The 20,488-nt window shown below is 38.5% G+C and overlaps 1 protein-coding gene across 1 annotated transcript in view; it reads left to right on the forward strand.

Annotated features, from left to right (window-relative positions):
* Positions 1-20,457, forward strand: part of KMT2E (lysine methyltransferase 2E (inactive)) — a 66,741-nt gene extending 46,284 nt beyond the window's left edge. The window contains 14 exon segments of the mRNA XM_030013303.2: positions 413-511; positions 2,406-2,570; positions 3,575-3,883; positions 7,558-7,812; positions 7,993-8,137; positions 8,899-9,152; positions 9,303-9,359; positions 10,950-11,513; positions 14,488-14,789; positions 16,755-16,843; positions 16,945-17,061; positions 17,213-17,304; positions 18,173-18,742; positions 18,744-20,457. Of these exon segments, the coding sequence (XP_029869163.1) occupies positions 413-511; positions 2,406-2,570; positions 3,575-3,883; positions 7,558-7,812; positions 7,993-8,137; positions 8,899-9,152; positions 9,303-9,359; positions 10,950-11,513; positions 14,488-14,789; positions 16,755-16,843; positions 16,945-17,061; positions 17,213-17,304; positions 18,173-18,742; positions 18,744-19,685 (3,960 nt within the window). The 3' untranslated portion in view covers positions 19,686-20,457.
* Positions 20,458-20,488: the final 31 nt, after the last annotated feature.

Consider the following 20,488-nt stretch of genomic DNA (forward strand, 5'->3'; position numbering starts at 1 on the left):
TGTTGTTGTTGTTTGGGTTTTTTTTAATGGGTGTGTAATATAAAGCTGCTAATTCTTTAACTGATTATAAAGAGTGGCTAGATCAGTGGTCAGTGTTAGTGCCTAAAAGTTTCTGGTGGTTTGGAGGTTTAATTCTGAATTTTTTTTTTTTTTTTTTTTTTTTTTTTTTGGTTGGTGGGGTGGGGGAGTGTGGATGGAACCCCAGAATTTCAATAAGAATAGAAAAGATCTAGTCCATTGATTATATTTACAGGTTTGTACAAAGGTACAAGTGGATATTAGGATTTTTGTCTTGATTTATTGGCTTGGTTACTTTTGGTGTAGTGATCTGAGGATTCTTAGTTCTGTGTAACTTTTCCCTAGTTTGGAAGAGTAGTAGAGTTTCTGTAAAGCAGTCGTTTCCATCTTTCAGGAGCCAGATTTTATTGATGATATAGAAGAAAAAACTCCCATTAGCAATGAAGTAGAAATGGAATCAGAGGAGCAGATTGCAGAAAGGAAAAGGAAGATGGTAAGTTGTGAAGCAAGTAGCTGCCTGAAGTTGTCACTAAGGCTTAGTGATGTCTGTTCTTCACATGCTAATTGCTGCCTTTTTGTAGACTTGTAGACTCTAAGTACATGTGATGTCAGATCCTTACATGAGCTTCAACTTAAAATGCAAGGCTTGCTATTTGAGAGCATTTCATCTAGCTTGATCATTGCTTTCTCACAAAAACCTGCTTTTATCTTCAAATGTATATAATTTTTTATTGTCTTCAAAAACAGACATTGTAGAAATCATCAGGATTTTACTTTCTTCACTCTTTATTATTGCTTGTTATTTGTAATGGCCATTTTTATAGATAGTGTTAGGAGTCAGGATTTTTGCCTGACTAATTATTTTTTTGAGTTCCCAACTTGTAAAGGCTCAGAAATCCTAATTTTTAGAGGTTGGTAGAACAGTGTTACGAAAACTGGCATTTTAAAATGTGCTTTTTTTGTTAGGCATTCAAAATGTGAGATACTTGAAATTACTAGTTAAATCAAAATCTTGTCCAAGTTGTATAATGAAATACTAATATTTGGAACTTTCATTTTATTGTTTGTGCTCACAGAACTTCTGATAAGTGGAGTTCAAGGTGGGACCAAAACTGTCTGCATTTGCCCAGACCTTTAAAAAAAAACAAAACCAAAACCAAACAAACAAAAAAACCCCAAGGGGGATGGGGTATACATTCCTTTTGGTCAGTGTTTCCTACAACTCTGTCAGTAGCGAAATTGATGAAACTTGTGTTTATTGGACATCAGAAAGCAAAATCTGCTCAAGTAAAATGTATATTTTAATATGAAATCTGAAGAATGACAGCGTGAGTTCTAATATTAACATACAACAGTGTCTTGTGATGCTTTTGAGGAATGATTCTCATCAAACACTGTTAGATGTACTGGTAGAGGATGTACTGGCTTTTGGGGGGGGGGGGGCATTTTAGATTTATATTCTTCCTAAAGCAATGCTCTCTGTGAAACTTAGTTACAGCAGAGTTGCTATGGTAGTTAAAGATGTAATTATTACTCTAGCTCCATTCTGAGGATTGCAAATAACTGCAAGTTGGTCTGTATTTTACCAAGCAGGGGCAAGTTAAGTGGCAAAACAGAATTGGGTTCCTCATTCGCTCATATGAGCAATATATTTGCAGGTATTCTTTCTTTGATATAAACACATCGTTGCTATCAATGCGCTGTTGAGCTGCAGGCATTTATTTAAAAAAAAAAAAAAAGTAATAGAAGCCCTCAATTCTGCCACCTCTATATTGTCTTAAGCAGAGTTCTGTCCAGATGAAGGGATCTGCCTCTGTACAGTACTAGGACCTGAATTATGGATAGACAGAAAATTTAGCTTCTGTGTGACCTAATGTTACCTTATTTTGAAATAGTGATTCTTTGATGTTGATTGTATGTTTTGATATAGTTTGTGACACTTGGAAAATTGGGTCAGAGGCTAATGGAGCTTTCTGGTTTTGTTTCATACATGTATTAGTTTTTTATATCTTTCTGGTCATTAGTGTTTCATTGGTTTTAAATACTATGCAAGTAAGTGGGTCAGAGCTATGTATTCTTTTTATGCTTATAGGCCAGTGATTTACTAGTAAATCACTATTTTTAGCAAGTTCTTAAATCCAAAGCAGGACTCTCTTCTTGTTTGTCAGGGTTGGTATGAATGCAAGCCTTTCTTCAGAAGTCTGTAATAATTGCAGTCATTGTAAAATCCCCCTTTCCTGTGAGCTTCTGCTGAAATTGATCTCCATGTCAACATACACTGAACATGTTCTGAAGTACTTGGGAAAAAAAAAAGTATTTACTTAAGTATTTACATATGCGAAAGATTGTGACTGAAACTTGATCATGATTATTATTAAATCCATCAGACAAGAGAAGAACGGAAAATGGAAGCTATCCTGCAAGCTTTTGCCAGACTAGAAAAAAGAGAAAAAAGAAGAGAACAGGCTTTGGAAAGGATCAGCACAGCAAAAACTGAGGTTAAATCAGAATGCAAGGAAGCACAGATTCTCAATGACGCTGAATTTATTCAGGTAGTTAACCTGGAACTTTATTTTAAAGCTGGCTTTTAACATGGCATATTTTATCGATTTGGATGTCAAGCTGCACTTTAAGATGTATGAACATTTTTTTTTTTTCTCTGAACTGAAATATATTTGACCAAAATCCTTATTGTTCTTTGACATTATATTATGTTAGTTCCTGATTTTTTTTTCTCAAGAAAATATGTATAGAATTTGTTTATGAGGAATTTCAGTTACATTAGTTTATGCAAATGTGCGAACACACACCAGCTGTATTTTTCAGTCTCTCTTCAAAGTTCAGGATAGGAGGTGTTTACCAATGCTGACTTCAGCCACAGGAGGTGGCTTTTCTTAGGCAGCCTCTATAACAAGTGGAGAACAACTTGCTGCTTCAGTGGGTTATTCAGGAAAAGATTATAATGCCTTCTTTTCTTTTAAAGTAAAGGAATTATTAAGGCATAGTTTGTTCTGAGTTCTTGCAGATGATACTTAATATTTCATAAACAATTTTTTACTCTATTGTTGCTGGATGCTAATATGCTTCTTGCCTTGCAAATACTCCTACAGATTCTCAGTTCAGGTTGTTTCCCTGGATAATTTTTGTTAGCACGCTGTTAAGTACCTTTTGTGACAATGCTAAACACTTAGTAAACTATACATTATAAAAAGAATATTGGACTGAAAGGCATCATGATGTAAGCAGCTGATTTCTAGCTTATGTATGAATGAATGTAGCATGGCAGTTCTTACACAAATCTGTGGTGATCTGACCAGTGACTGGTGTGTGTAAATACTCTGCCAATGATATAGCAGGTGCTTGGGAGGAGAATACAGGAAATCTTGTAGTTTGCCTTGACGAAGGATAGAAATATTATCTCTGAAGTATTTTAGTTTTAACAACAAAAATGAGATAGAGGCTTTTTGAAACTGTAAAGGAAGGGGGAACTGACATTTTGTTCTAAGAAAGATACGTGTGTGGGGGATCTGTTTACTAGACTTTTCTTTTGTACCAGGAACCAGCAAAAGAAGAAACTGCCACCAAGCCTACCCCAGCCAAAGTTAATAGAGCTAAACAGAGAAAAAGCTTCTCACGGAGTAGAACTCACATTGGACAGCAACGTAGACGACACAGAACTGTCAGCATGTGTTCAGACATCCAGCCATCTTCTCCTGACGTGGAAGTAACTTCACAGCATAATGAAACTGAGAATGCTGCACTGGTAGCTGAGCCAGAAACAGAAACTGTTGTTACAGAAATGGTTACTGAAACAGAAGCTCCAGCACTTAATAAATGCCCTACTAAGTATCCTAAAACAAAGAAGGTATGTCTGTTAAGGGATGGGGAGAAGAGTATGGCCTTTAACTGAGTCTAAAAAAAAAAAAAAAAAAAAAACAAAACAAACATAGACTGCTGCATCAGTATACAACTATATAGAGAGTTTAAAGAAATGAGTCAACATTTTTTAAAAAAATCACCATTATATAGCCACTCGTTGGTAATAAATTAAGAGATTAAAAAAGGTGCGTATAATATTCATTGGTAGAAGTTATTTTGGATTTTAAGAGACTATCTTTCAGAACAATTTTGGAACAAATGTTTTCTCAGGAAAGTACTTTCTAAGTAGGCTGAAATAATAACCAAAACATAAAGCTGTTAATTTAAAAGGAAAAAAGGAAATAAAAGTTGCCTTTCCTTCCTTTGTTCATCATATGCTTTAGAAGGTATTTTGATGGTAGCAAACAGAATACCTGAAAGGAAATCATTAACTTCTAGTATTTTTGAGATGTCTGTTCTGAAGTGAGTGGATTTAAGACTCAAACTTTATGTGTGTGTTTGGAGGGGAGATGCTTTACTTCCTTTAGTACTTTGTTTTTAAATTTTTTATTGGACTCCATTGGAAAAGGCTTGAAGAAATGCCACAATATTTAAAGACACTTGAAAAAAATCTTAAATCTGCAAGTGTGAGTAAATCAGTAAAATTTTCTGCTTTAAAATTCTACAGATTGCGTTAAAAAGTGACTTTTTTCAGCATGCTTTACAAGTTCTGAAAATTTTATGTAGTGGAGGGGAAGGGGGAGGAAGTTACAGGTTGAAACTTTTGTCAAATTGAACAATAACAATTTCAAGGTGGTTTTATCTTAAACCCCCTATCATGGTTTAACCCCAGCCACCAACTAAGCACCATGTAGCTGCTCGCTCACTCCCCTGCCCCTCAGTGGGGTGGGAGAGAGAATCGGGGCAGGGGGAAGTAAAACTCGTGGCTTGAGATAAGAACAGTTTAATAGGACAGAAAGGAAGAAAATAGTGATAATAATAACAATAATAAAATGACAATAATAATAAAAGAATTGGAATGTACAAAACAAGTGATGCACAGTGCAGTTGCTCACCACTCGCTGACAGATGCCCACTTAGTTCCCAAGCAGTGATCTGCCCCAGCCTAAGTCCCCCCCAGTTTATATACTGGACATGACATCACATGGTATGGAGTACCCTTTTGGCCAGTTTGGGTCAGCTGTCCTAGCTGTGTCCCCTCCCAACTTATTGTGCCCCTTGTTGTGGTTTAACCCCAGCCAGCAACTAAGCACCGTGCAGGCGCTCACTAACTTCACCCCCCCACCCAGTGGGATGGCAGACAAAATTGGGAAAAGTAAAACTTGTAGGTTGAGATAAGAATGGTTTAATAGAACAGAAAAAAAGAACCTAATGATAACACTAATAAAATGACAGGAGTAATAATAAAAGGATTGGATTTTACAAATGATGTATGATGCAGTTGCTCACCACCTGCAGACCGATGCCCAGTTAGTCCCTGAGAGGCGATCCCCCCTGCACCTGCTCTCCCCAGTTTATATACTAGATGTGATGTCACATGGTATGGAATATCCCTTCGGCCAGTTTGGGTCAGCTGTCCTGGCTGTGTCCCCTCCTAACTGCTTGTGCCCCTCCAGCCTTGTTGGCTGGGCATCAGAAGCTGAAAAATCCTTGACTTTAGTCTAAACATTACTTAGCAACAACTGACAACATCAGTGTTATCAACATTCTTCACATACCTAACTCAAAAACATAGCACTATAGCAGCTACTAAGAAGACAATTAACTCTTATCCCCGCTGAAACCAGGACACCCATCCAGCCTTCATGCTGGCTGGACATGAGAAGCTGAAAAATCCTTGACTTAGTATAAACACTGCTTAGCAATAACTGAAAATATAAGTGTGTTATCAACATTCTTCTCATACTAAATCCAAAACATAACACTATACCAGCTACTTGTCATGGTTTAACCCCAGTCGGCAACTAAGCATCATGTAGCCGCTCACTCACTTCCCCCCCACGCAGTGGGATGGGGGAGGGAATCGGAGAAAAAAAGTAAAACTCATGGGTTGAGATAAGAACAATTTAATAGAACAGAAAAGAAGAAACTAATAATGATAATAGTAACACTAATAAAATGACAATAGTAATAATAAAAGGATTGGAATATGCTAGTGATGCACAGTGCAATTGCTCACCACCTGCTGACTGACACCCAGTTAGTCCCCGAGCGGTGATCCCCCCCACACTCACTCCCCCCAGTTTATATATACTAGATGTGAAGTCACGTGGTATGGAATACCCTGTTGGCCAGTTTGGGTCAGCTGCCCTGGCTGTGTCTCCTCCCAACTGCTTGTGCCCCTCCAGCTTTCTTGGTGGCTGGGCATGAGAAGCTGAAAAAATCCTTGACTTTAGACTAAACATTACTTAGCAACAACTGAAAACATCAGTGTATTATCAACACTCTTGTCATATCAAACTCAAAGACATAGCACTGTACCAGCTATTAGGAATACAATTAACTCTATCCAGCTGAAACCAGGGCAGTACTAGAAAGAAAATTAACTCTATCCCAGCCAAAACAAGGACACCCCCAAACATACTTAACTTTTTTTTCCCCCAAAAGGCACCCGAGTCATCCTGAAAAACTGCTTATTGCATCATTATTAAATTCTTATCAGAGGGTAGACTAGAATCTGTCTTCCTTTTTTGCATGTTGTATAGCAAAAAGAAGGAAGATGTCTGAGAAGTCTGAATTTTACTGCACTTTTTTGCTGTTTCATAGTCTTAAGGATAAATATCTGTGAAATGTCTCACTGTGTTGTACCCAGTGTACCCTACATGAGGAGAAGGTCCTGCTTTAAAAATGAATTGATAAATATAAATAGGTTTGTAAAAAAACAAGCAGTTTAAAAGTAAATCTGTTATTATAATCTATGTTAAAGCCTTAATATCATATTAATAATATTTAATGTGTTAATTTGGATGTCCTTAACTTTGTTGAACCATTGTAAAATTTAGGAGGTTAGTTTATTTGTTAATAGAAACTAAAATCTCCTGGCACGTTTTTCAAAAACACTGAACTAGCTCGGAAAGAATACCCTTTTTTGACAAGTGTGCCTCAGTAAAGGTGTTGTAATTTAATAAACTACAATAGTGAAGAATTTTCAAGACGTCTGCCTGACACATTGACAGAAGTGCAGTCCTGACAGTATGGAAATCTGATGAGGAATTTACTTAATTTTGTTCTATTAATGTTATACTGTTTCCCCTCAGTTTAGGCGCTCAGGCACAAGTTTAAAATTTGTCTTGAAATTCTGTTTGTAAATTCACATAATAAGTACAGGTTATCTGGGCACTTTTATAGCATGTTCAGTGAGAATTAAATAAAAAAGAACTAAATGTTAGTTACAAAAGAAAACCCAACCCCAAAAAGCAAAACCCCCAAAACTTTCTTATATATAGAGCAAATCTATACTGATTGATTCTGCTGTCCCCATTATTTCACTAAAACTGTCCTCATTCTTGCCCTGTGTATTCTTAAACTTGCAGCCTGGAAACTAGCTGTTTTCTGGTTTGTGTAACAGTTGACTAGGTGGATAATTAGACTAAAAAAATTCTAAAAGCCACTGATAAAAACACTCATAAAACACTAATTTTTTTCTCTCTCTCTGTTTAGCACTTGGTCAGTGAATGGTTAAGTGAAAAGAGTGATAAAACAGGGAAGCCTACAGACAGTCTGTCAGAAAGGCCTCTACGCATAACTACCGACCCTGAAGTTCTGGCTACTCAACTGAATTCTTTACCAGGTCTCACTTACAGTCCACATGTATATTCAACTCCAAAGCACTATATTCGTTTTACTTCACCATTCCTTTCAGAAAAGAGGAGGAAAAAAGAACCTGTGGAAAACATTACTGGCTCTTGTAAGAAGGTAATGCTTCCCTTCATTATGGTTCCCCATCCTGTATTAATTAAAAATAAGTCTTTATTTGCTAGCACGAATTCAGGCAGAAAAAAGCTGGTTGGCAAACTAGTTCTGTCATGTGTAACATGTTTTGAAATGTTTATCATTAAACTGTGAAGTCACTGATTTGAACTTGGTTTATTACAGCGATGGCTGAAGCAGGCTTTGGAAGAAGAAAATTCAACAATGATTGATAGATTTAATTCACCATCGCAAGAAAGATCTAGAAGTCCAGCCATCAATGGTGAAAATAAAAGTCCTTTATTACTGAATGACAGCTGTTCCTTAACAGGTGAAGCTTTTACTAATAACAGTACAGAAGAGCTATGTCAAAGTAGTTTAAATGTGGAGGACCGTGTTTTTTGAAGTGATCAGTTAATGAAAATTCCAGGGGTATTTCCACTGTTTCCTGGTACTTTCTTCGAAAGAAATGCTTAGTTGCATAGTGGTTGGGATTTTTTTCCCCCTTTAATGTATAATTGATACTAGATAAGTAACCACTATATCTCATAGAGTTTAACAGTCAACAAAGGACTAATGTTTTTGACTATTAGTATTAAGAGGTTAGATTATAAATTCATTTTCTATGCTATTCTATATATTCAGAACTCCTTTTAAATTCAGTGGGCCTCTGTTGCACACAGGGGAAAAGCTCTGTAATCTTGTAGGCATAATACAGAATGGGAACATGCTAAAAACTAAACACACTTCCGTAAGGATATGTTGCGTATCAGATGATTCGTGTGTACAGTCCTGAACTTGGAATTTCCACTTTAGCTGAACAGTTTTAAAAATGCATAGAAGTTGACTTTCCCTTTTCTGGAAACACAGACAGTTCTTCCCATCATGGGAGCACACAAATTTCAGTTACTGATGCATCTGTAGGCTGTTAAGAGTTCATTTTTCGGAAAGCCTGGCCTTAAGAGATTTTTGTAATCTTACTGATTTTTTTTAATGTGGAGTTCATAATTTCAATACATCAAGTACTTAAACAACTGTAAGTGATTACTATATCTAGATCTCTTATAGCTTTTTTCTAATTTTAACACATAGATCTAACCACACCACTAAAAAAACGAAGACTGTATCAGCTGTTGGAGTCTGCATTCTCAGAAACCTCTACACCTACTCCTTCTCCATATGCCACACCAACTCATGCTGACATCACTGCCTCCGAGCCATCATTGTTTGCTACTCCTCCTAGGGTAAAAACAGAAGATGAAGCTTGTAGAAATGGTTACAAACCCATATATTCGCCAGTTACTCCTGTAACTCCATGTATACATGGAAGTACCATGCACTTTGAGGTGAGATTTACAGTGAATTTCAGTGTGTTCAGAGAATGTGTTTAGACATTCTGGTGTAAATCGGTATTTGTACTCCTGCTACAAGGGGGTGTTTTATATTTCTCCAGGCTAAAAAAGAAATTGACTTGCAATTTCTTCTTCTTTATTTAGAATATTTCCTCACCTGACAGTTCCCCAGAAGTCAAAAGGCGAGCTTACAGTCAAGAGGTAAGGATATTTGCCAAAAACTGTAAATGGTATCTTGATTTCACCTGTATGGCTGCATGGTTCTTAGTAAAGGCTTTTCACCTGCCATTGCAAGTTTCCTGGAATGTAAAGGGTAACTTCCCTACAGGTTTTATTTGCTTATTACTGTATATTTCTACTTTACCTATTTCCTTTTCCACTTTAAACTGGTTTCTTTCTCTTCTTTTTCTGTATCACTTAAAAATCCTTCCTGATGGCTGTCATGGAAAGGAGTAACTACTGCAATTTATAGATAAGAACAGAAAAACAACGCTTGTGCTTTTCAGGCTGTAGTTAGATTTAAATTAACATTTCTCCTTGTTACTAGCATCTCTTAATTGTTCTTGTTGAGCCTAATTATGCTCAGAGTGAGAGAGCAGAGCAGAAGGGCAATAAATGGGTTTGGGTGGATTAGGTTGGGAGCAGCAGGTGCCATTGGATCATGCCGGCTGCTCCCTGCCGGGGGGATGAAGTGTCCGGCTGCGGGGCTGAGGCAGCAGTTGGGCTGCTGGCGGGCAGCCCGGCTCTGAAACGCGAGAACTTCCGCAGGGACCCTCTGCCCTGCACTGGGCAGTGAGGAAATGTTCCACAGTGAGGCGGGGCTCGAATTCCACTGGTAACTACAAGGTTTGTGCGAAGGTGTTGAACTGTAGACTTACTGGCACCTAAAAGGATCAGTAGAAATAAGTAACAATAAAAAGACTTACCGGGTTGTACTTACTAATGGAGACTTTCACTTCTGGCGAGTCATGCAAATGAATGATCCAAATACTCTCCCCTGGGAGTTGAACACATACATGTGTATGTTTTCAGGTCAACATCTTAACAAATGTTGAAACACACAAAATTTTTCATACAATCATAGCTGTGAACTGAATTTAACAGTTACTTCTAAACTATTGTAATTTAATAATTTAATGTTTACCTGACTCGAAAAGAGGGGTTTACTTGGGAACTTTAGCTTTTTAATACAAATAATTTTTAAAAGGATTCATGAAAACGTTAAAACACATTGGTTTAGAAAAGCTACTTCCAGCCATGTATACATGCTAGGTTTTTCATGGTTAATACGGTTTTAAGACATACAAAAGAAGTTTATATAACTTACGAATTTTTTTTCCCCCCTCTACAGAATACTGGTTTTAATACTGTTTCAAAATTCGAAAGTGTCTCAGAAAAGCTTCTCCCCCCCCCCCACCCCCCGCCTCCTTGAAATAAATATTTTGACACTGAGGATCCCTTTTATGTTGAATTGAAGCAAGTGCTTTGTAACTTCCTGGGCAGGGACTTGCTCTCATTGAAGCTCCTCCCCTTCCTCTGCCAGTCATAAATAAAAATGGGTATTTAAAGTTTATTTTTACTTTCGTTAATGTGCATTTTATTAAAATGCTTTTACCTAACACATAGCAATAGTAGAAATCAGTGTCTGGCTGTAGAACTGGTTCTTAAAAATAGATAAATTCATCATAGTGGAAGGCCTTTAATGCCACTTAAAGGCACAACTGAATGTCAGAACAGCTGCAGTTTTGTTGGAGTGTGGAAAAAGAGTTGACATGCTTTTTCTTCATGCAGGGATATGACAGAGCATCGATTCTAGCACTGAATTCTTTCAGAAATTCCAACCTGACAGAAATGGGCCTGCAAGAAATAAAGACTATTGGATATTCCAGTCCAAGGAATAGGACTGATGTCACACGGCAGTGCACTGGAGAAATGGAATCTGTGTCAGACCTCCAGCTGGGACTCGAAGTAATTGAGCAAAGTGCACTGCATAAAAACCTGGAAGCCCCCACACATGATAGGACTGATTCAAACAGCCAATTAGAAACTGCTCATTGTGGACGGGGCACAATTTATTCTTCCTGGGTAAAAAGTCCCGACAGGACAGGTGTAAATTTCTCAATGAATTCTAATTTGAGGGACTTGACCCCTTCACATCAGTTGGAGGTAGGAGGTGGATTCAGAATAAGCGAGTCAAAGTGCCTGATTCAAGACGATGCTAGAGGCATGTTCATGGAAGCATCTGTTTTTTGTACTTCAGAAGATGGAATTGCATCTGGCTTTGGAAGGACTGTCAATAACGACAACTTGATGGATGGAAATTGCACACCCCAGAATCCTCCACAAAAGAAAAAGGTTATAATTTTAAGAATCATTTGGTCTGTCTTACATAGTCTGCTAATGATATTTCTATAACAGAAAGAACCATAATATAATAAAAAACAACTGATGGCTCATCTTCAGATACTACAATGTAGTAGAGATTATTCAGGGGAAATAATGAAGACCAAAGAGTAAAGCTGCATACACCCATTAGTGAATTTATTTTTTTCGAAGTAATAGATACAAATTCACTTGTATTTCATATGAGTCTTAAATTAATTGCTCTATAAATAATTGTTTTTCAGGTTTGAAAATGGTTGCTTATGCCACCAATTATTACAATATTCTGTTACATTACTAGCATAGAGATAATATACTGTGAACATTTGTTATGAATTACTGTAAGAAGTTGCACTTACAGATTTATGATACTGAGACTTTAAAATTCAGATTTTTATATACTTAAGGTATCTTGGTTTCACTGTTAGAACTACACAGAAATCCTTAGTTCCAAGAAATCTTTTTCTTGGCTTAATTTCTTTCTTTATAAAACACTGTGTTTGAAAAACAAGCACAATCTAAATTTGCTACTCTCATGAAACAGTTCTTGTAGGTAAGTTGTGTGGTCATGGGCAACTTGAACCAGAATTGGAAGTTCTTCTGCATAACTATCTTTGCACTTTACTGTCAGGTTAGACTCCATTTGCTCCTTGCAGAAAGGCTGACAAACATGGAAGGCAGTAGTCTCCAATGCAACAGCTTGTCAGTTCTGTCTCATAACAGACTAGTAATCTTTCTTGTTTGAAAGATGTGATTTATTTTCTTTATGGAAGTAACGATCGGGGGGGGGGGGGGGATATTCTGTGTATGTACATGCATGCACAATGGGGTTTTGGTTTTTTGGTCCCATTACACCCCCCTGTATGTGCCTCCTCCCCTGTGTTCTTGGGGCATGCTGCTAGGGAGCACTCATGATTTTTCCTTCAGAAGTTCTCCATCAGAACTGGATTTTTGTTTACTTTGCTTCAAACAGAGGCATAACTGAAGCAAGTTGGTAGGATCTCTGTTCTTATCTGGTCCTGACCCTGAAAATTTTGTGGATCCCATGTGTGTTGCTGTAGCCCTGCTGTTTTGGCAAAGCCAAAAAAACGTAAAAGAAGCCAAAATTTCTGTAGCTTCACATTCTTTGAAGGTTAAATTAATTTCTTTTCAAATCCCAGCAACACTTAGTGCTTCAGTAACCCTCCCCCTTTCTGTTGTTGACAAGGATTCTTCAAGGTTGTTACTGCTGAGGGCTTATGCCTCATTAATCCCCAAATGAAAAAAGGTGTGGCTTCCTCCTGACCTCCTGCCCAGGATTCCTGTCTAAAAGTCTCAGTTTGAAGAAACAGCCAAAGAAAATTGTATCTGTACCCCTGCAAGAATGGGGTTTAGGCTTTCTAAATGCAACTTTTTACAGTGTAAAAAGGGGAGGGGGGCAGGGAAATCTCACCTAAGGAGAACGTGAGAATTCAGGAACTTTGTAGGAGAATAATAGAAGCCTTTCCCTAGGATCACATAAGACATGGATGTCCTTATGCAGTTGTTAAGGAGGTTTTTCCATATTTCCACATTTCTGTAGGCATTTGCTCCTCTACTTTTTGTCACCATTGTACAAGTTCATCCCATTTCAATACAGTCCTGTACATAGTGGCCACACTGCATAGATTTCATCCATTCTTAACATTTAAGATTTCTTTAAAGCAATATTCTTGAAGGGATCCCAGTCATGTGATGTGGAAATAATACAAATTCTTTTGAAGGCAAGTTCTTAACCTAAACTTTCTTTTATGAAAAATATTTTTAATTGTTCTTACCCTGACACACAGATGAGTCTTTAATGGATAGATCTGTTCGAAAGCAAACAAAAAAAACCCCAACCCCAGGACTGCAAACAAAGCAAGCTGCCTTGGTTTTTCACTCTGTGTAGAAATGGATGTCTGCTTTTATTGAGGACTAAGCCAGTTAAATGTGAATTTTTTTTCACTATTGCACTTTAGTTTCTTATTTTGGATACTGTATGGTTCAGAGTAGGTTGTTGATAACTAGAATAAAAAAGATTTAAAGATATTAAATGTTATTTCCACCAAACTATTGTCATTACTGAATAAAGTAGGTCTGAAGATCAATACTTCAGCTTTCTGCTCCAAATCCTGAAGATACATAGTAGAACATGTGAAAATTTATTTTTCCTCACTGATGGTAACTTACTAAACATTTAAACTGTTTTCTATTCTATGGAAGCTTCTGTGTAGTGATTATATTGAGTATATATATATAAAGTAGCAAACCACGTTTCCCTTCATGTGTAATTGGTTTTGGTGATAAACTTTACTTGAAATTTAGCTTTAAAATATGTTCTTAATCAGTCAGAGTGCAGTAAAGACAAAAATTCAAAATAAACTGGGAAAAGAATGAAAGTTGAAGTTGGAAATTCTGTATGTTAAGAAAAATGTATGAAGAGCTTAGAGAATCCTTCGATATATGCAGTAGAGTTGAAGCAGAAGCATGGTGGGTTTTTCATGTGAGTCTGAGAGCAGGATGTGACAACTCTTAAAATTAGCTTTACTGTATCAGTATAGTCTTACTAATGCTGCAGTTCCAGGAGAAACTGTGAAGTCCCTTGCAGCTTCAACCAACAGTATGACTTGAGCAGCGAACCTTTTGCTGACCTGCATCATATTCTGCTTCTTCCCTGAGGAAGAAAGCATACTTCCTTCTCTTGGCAGAAGCTTTTTTTTTTTTTAACATAATCATCCTCACAGTCATTAGTAGCTCAGTACTCTCTAAATTCACTGCAGATATGGTGAAACATCTTCAATTAATCTACCCCAATTTTCTTTTAGAACCAAGTAAATGGTATGTTGTACTGAAAGAATACTTTTAATTGAAACTGTGAGAAAGGAAACAAGTAAACTTCCCTTCTAATGTTTTGTGTGGGTTTTTTGTTTCTTTTTTTGTTCCATAGGTATCCTTACTAGAATACCGTAAGAGACAACGAGAAGCTAGAAAAAGTGGCTCAAAGACAGAAAACTTCCCCCTGGTTACTGTATCTCCTCACGCTGCTGGTGGAGGAAATACAAGTAGTAACAATGGTGCTAATGATGGGTATAACAACAGTGGTGAAAATGGGGAGCAAACTGATAACGCTGCAAGCCTGCCTTTACCACTGCCAACTACTGTTTATAATGCAGCTCCAGAAGACGTTGGCAACAACTGTGCAATTAAGGAATCTTCTTCCAGTGAGAAGAATGAACCTGAAGTTCAGTGGTAAGCCACAAAACTAGAGGACTAAAGTGCTGAAGAATTATTTACTTAATTCTAAGTCTTTTCTATTTGAAATCTAGTTTTCATTGATAAGGGTGCAGTTGCAGATTACTGATTGGAAGCCATTCTTTCACAATAGTGAAGAGCTGTTTTACCACTTTCCTCAGAAATATAGCAGATACCTCATAAAGATTAGAATATTTATCTGTAAGATACTGGTTAATTTATTTTCATTCTGCTTTGCTTTGTTATTTTCTAAGAGCAAACCAGGTATTGGTTTGAGCAGAACAAGTTGCCTAGTTCTGTAGATTATAAAAGTGTGTAGCTAAAGCACAGTTGTAAGTCTGTAGAAAATGGCATTTGCTCCCTCCACCATTGCACAGGTTGGGCTGTGTGTGTTTGCCAAGGTGTGTGGAGGAGAGAGCAGCAGTACAAGGGAGAGGATGCTGTAATGGCTGTGAGAGATTTGAGTCTGATTCTCAGCATGGCCTTGACTCTGCACTCATGTCCTTGTAGCAGCCCACTGCTTCATCTGTGGGTGCAAGAGAGTATTTTCCATCTTAAATCTCAAAACCTTTTCAAAAGTACCGTAGGGAAGAAGTGTGGAACAGAATAATCTGTATTGATCAACAGAAGCTTCTAGAAGGCTTTAGGAAAGTCTGTTTTTCAGTGATCTGGCTGCAATGTGTGGTGTTTGCTGTTGCTTAAGTGCAGTTTGCAGGGCTGCATGCAGTCTCCCTTAACAGTTCCTTCTGCTCAGGTAGAGAGCATGTGGTGATACTCACATCGTTGTTTATGATCATTAAATGGTTCCCCTGTGTGCAGACCATATGCTCTGTTAGATGCCATGCCAGATAATCCCAACAACCAAAAATCCTGGGGGTGGATGAGATAGAATGACTTCAGTCTATATAAATGTTGCACAACATTTTCCACTGCAGTTTTGGTAGCCTTCGGGTAGATGGTCAACTGTGGTGACGCTGTCTCCAAAACATTACTAGCACAAAATAAACCCGGCAGCTGTGTTTTATGCTGTAGTGAAGGCCTAACAGTGTTGGGGATGAACATGGGCTGAGGAGTTGAACATCCTTCTGCTCAGATGCCCCAGCTGTTCCAGAATAGTAGGATTTTGTAGAGCCAATTGAAGGGAGAATGTAAGTGCAGTCTTCAGAGTTTCACTGAAAAGGGGCTGTAAGTTCACTATACAGAAACCAGTTATTGTATTGTAAGCCAAGAATGTGGAAACAGGCTAAACAGGGAAGAATTTATTAGTTGGTTTTTGCAGTAATCCTGGAGACAGTACCAAAATTTCTTTTAATACAACGGTACTGTAGAATAATACTGTATATTCTTGCCTGAATGAAAAATTGAGTTTTGTACAGTGCTGTCATTTACGTTGTTCTTGATCAGGTTGTGATTATCAGATGTAATTGATTATAAGAGAGAAGATATGACTGTGGCTTCATACCCACTATCTGGCAAGTTAAATGTAGAAGCTTAAACAGAGATAGAGTTGTAGTTGTGCAGTACTTAAAACTATGGATCCACTATGAAAGAGCAAATTCTTTAAAAAAAAAAAAGGCTATTTCCAGCTTTGGAAGAAAACAGTTTTCTACAGATGGAGAATATGAAGCAGCACCTGCAACCTTTATTTTTTGAAGTGTAGTTTTTGACTTTTCAACTGTTTAGAAAAAGAAAAAAAACCCCACAGAACTACAGATGTTTCCACATTAAGAGGAATTGTTAGTTCTTGTAATATAACAAGGTTGCAGGAAATTGGTATATTTAAAGTGAGAGAAAATAGATACAAAATACTTAACAAGTCCCATTCTTTATGTGCAACCAGTTATTTGGCTCTTGCACGCAGTCAACACGGTAAAAGTTCTGTGACCCAGTATTTGCATATACATTGTCCTAAATTTGGGGGAGTACATCCTCTTAAATTTAAATTGTGCTTCTCTCATGCAGGACTGCATCAACTTCTGTGGAACAAGTGAGAGAACGAAGTTATCAGAGAGCTTTACTTCTCAGTGATCATAGGAAAGACAAGGACAGTGGTGAGTTGATCTATCGTGTTGAAGGTAGATAAATCTAACCAGTTCCCCCATGGTAGTCCGTAATTATTCTAATATTATGTTTGGGTCTGCTTCATCTGTAGGGGGAGAATCACCTTGTAGCCCATGCTCACCGTCTCATGTTCAGTCTCCACCTTCATCTCATTCAAATCTCATTTCCCAGTTGCAGCTTAAGGTCCCTTTCACTGAATTTATGGAAGGTCAGTAAGCAGATGACCTTGTATGACACTTGACGTAGTCTCTTACAACAACTTTAATAGCTCTTTTAAAGTCAAATATAAAGTGCTTAGCAATCTTTGCAAAAGACTTGATTTTCCCACTTTTATATTTGTTTCTGCTTTATGTTTGTAGAACCTGATCCTGAAAATCCAGAGCCTACTTCTGAATGTCCGTCCCCAGATCCTTCACAAAAGACTTGCAAGAGTCCGTCAAAAGCAAGCAAGGTAATGCACAGTGTATGCAGGTGCATATGTTTGCACGCGTGTGTGTTGTATAATATGCATATGAACATGTACATATATCTCTGATTCATCTTAAAAAAATGTTAATCTCATGATTTACTACTTAGGTTACATACATACATGTTCATCTATCTGTGTAATAATTCAACATAGGTAAACATTTGTAAGAATATTTGTGGTAGTCCATACAGACTAAAAAGTTGGTTTATGTTCTGTTCTCTCAGTAGCTGTACCTATTTATATATTATCTCACATTCTCTAGACACAGAAGAGATTGTATCAGTGGATTCAGTATCACCGCAGTTCTGCAGGGTGAATGCTGAAGAACTGGCATGCCAGGGTTTGGCACTGTTTGTCAGTAGAGGCACTGATAGGGAGAAGGACGTTGAACAGCTGCCTGTACAGTATTAAATGAAGTAATTTAGGGTGTAATGTTCAGTCTGCTGGCACTATGCCAGTTTTAAAACGTTAAATCACTCTGAAAACTGCTTTGTTTTTGTAAATGGTCTTGTCTGAAATTATTTCTTTCAGACTCAGAAATCTAAAACTTCAACGAATAACAGATTCTGACCAACCTGATGGATCATATTTCTGTTACTACTTTAAAATACACTTGCTCATCTTTGACTTTGAAGAGTGAGTGATAAATACTTGCTAAAAATAGTGTCTTCCTAAGTTTAAGCTTTCTGTTGTCGCTGTTTTTCTTATACCAAATATATATCCTGTGACTCAACACTTTTTTTCACCGTCGGGGGAGAGAACAATATTCTGAGGAGTTCTTTTCATTCTAATGCACGCGTAGTCGAGTATTTCGAAAGTTTTGCACTGACTGACTACCTTTTCATTCTAGCCCTCTTCACCGAGTCCTGTAGCTTCAACGCAGTTGCTTGGGAAAACACCCACAAAACCAGATTCGCACTGGGAAACTGCAGCTAGTGCACCTGAGGCCGAATGCACGAATCATCCAAAATCTGAGCTGCAACAAAAACAGCTGACAAACAACATCCAAGCACTTTCAAAAAATCATCCATCTCAATCACATCTGCGCAGTTCTGCTGAGCAACTTTCACAGAAGTTGCCTTCCGCACCTTTGAAGCTGCATTGCCCCCCTTCGCCTCACGTAGAAAATCCTCCCAAGTCCTCCACGCCTCACGCGCCTGTGCAGCACGGTTACCTTTCACCAAAGCCTCACTCGCAGCAGCTGGGATCTCCATACAGACCTCATCATCCACAGTCACCTCAAGTTGGAACGCCCCAGAGGGAAACGCACCGAAACTTCTATCCGGCAGCACCGACCCTTCAGCCTGGTAATCAGCAGCAGGCCAGCGGACCCCTGTTCACTCAGACAACTTCAGGACAATCTTCAGCTTCTTACAGCCAGTTTAACCAACAAAATTTGAACAGCAATGCACCACCTCCCCCGCCCCCCCCCCCCACCCCCTTCTTCTACTTACTATCAAAGCCAGCAGCCCTCTGGAAACTTTCAGAGTTACAGTCAGCTGAAGGGCAGCATACCCCAACAGACTGTGTTTTCATCTGGACCAAACCAAGCACTTCCTGGCACCGCGGGTCAGCCAACGGTGCCGGGACACCACGTAACTGCAGGGCATTTTTTGCCGTCTCAGAACCCCAGTATTCATCACCAGGCGTCGGCGTCTGCTGCTCCACCTCCTCCTCCCCCACCACCTGCTCCGGGACCTCACCTTGTACAGCAGCAAAGTACTCATCAGCAGCACTCTGTAGCACACGTCGTCGGTCCGGTTCACGCCGTGGCGGTAGCTCCTGGATCGCACATTCATTCTCAAGCTGCTGGTCACCATTTGCCACCGCCGCCTCCGCCACCGGGTCCTCTACCGCACCACCAACCTCCCCATCCTTCAACCGGACACCAAGGTTTGCAAGCACAACACCAGCACGTTGTAAACTCGGCACCTCCCCCGCCTCCACCCCCACCCGCCAATGTTATCGGCTCGGGCCATCACCCAGCATCAGCACAAGGGTTACACCACCCCTCTCATCAAGGACCTCCCCATTTTCCTTCGAACGCTCACACGAGCGTGTCCTCCTATTCCCCGCAAGCCCCGCATCACACGACGCTAGGACCTGGACCTCAACATCAGCCTGCTGGAACAGGACCTCATTGCCCACTCCCTGGTCAGGGTCCTCACATCCAACCTCAAGGACCAAACAGTATCGCAACACCCACCGCGTCAGGGTTCTGCCCTCACCCTGGCTCTGTCACCCTTCCCCACGGAGTGCAAGGGCCGCAGCAGGCGTCACCGGTGCCTGGACAGATCCCCATTCACAGAGCACAGGTGCCACCCACTTTTCAGAACAATTACCATGGTTCAGGGTGGCATTAAAATGGATCCCTTTAATTCTAAACATTTTTAAAATGTTCTGTAATATAAACTGTGTATATTTCATATGTACCTGTTCAAGGTACTTTTTAAAGCTTGTACATGATACTTTGTATAAAAGCGAACACCAGTGCTCTTTCATTGTATTCTTTCCATTTTTTTGCTTTTTAAAATTCCTGAAAATGTGCTGTTAAGCCAGTATTAGGTATTTCTTTTTATTTGTAAGTGAACATTCCAACTGTTTTTTCTGGCAGTAGGTTTGATGCTGCATAATCTTTAAAATTTTATTGTTGCAGTTAAATTCATTTAGTGAATGTTTTCTATATTACTTTTATACATATGTAATTAAGTAAGTACACAGGCTAAGTGATGGCACTAACAATTTTTTTTTTTCATTTTCTTCTGTCAACAGTTCTTTGTGTGCATAGAGATAGAAAACAATGCAATACAAATTTTTATAGTTTTGGTGTGGACATGGCATTTTGTTTCATCAGTTATTTGCAGAAATTGTAATTTAATGTATAGACTGTTTCTAATGTCTCTGACAAGTGCTGTAAATACTGTATTTCTTTTGCTTGTAAAATTGCTTAAAGCTTCTTTCATTTGATATAGTATTGTATATAATAAGTCTCTTTTGCAAAAAAAAAAAGTGTGATCTTTGTGAAAGTAGTACAGTATATGATCTTTAATTTTTTTTTTTTAATATACTGTCACATTGCAGCACTGGTTGGGCATTTTAATTCATGTTAATAAATCACAATTATGTCAGTTTTAACTACTTGTCCTGAAACGGTGGTATGTCATCA

Source organism: Aquila chrysaetos, chromosome 5 (genome assembly GCF_900496995.4).
Source record: "Aquila chrysaetos chrysaetos chromosome 5, bAquChr1.4, whole genome shotgun sequence".
In the NCBI taxonomy this organism is placed as follows: Eukaryota; Metazoa; Chordata; class Aves; order Accipitriformes; family Accipitridae; genus Aquila; species Aquila chrysaetos.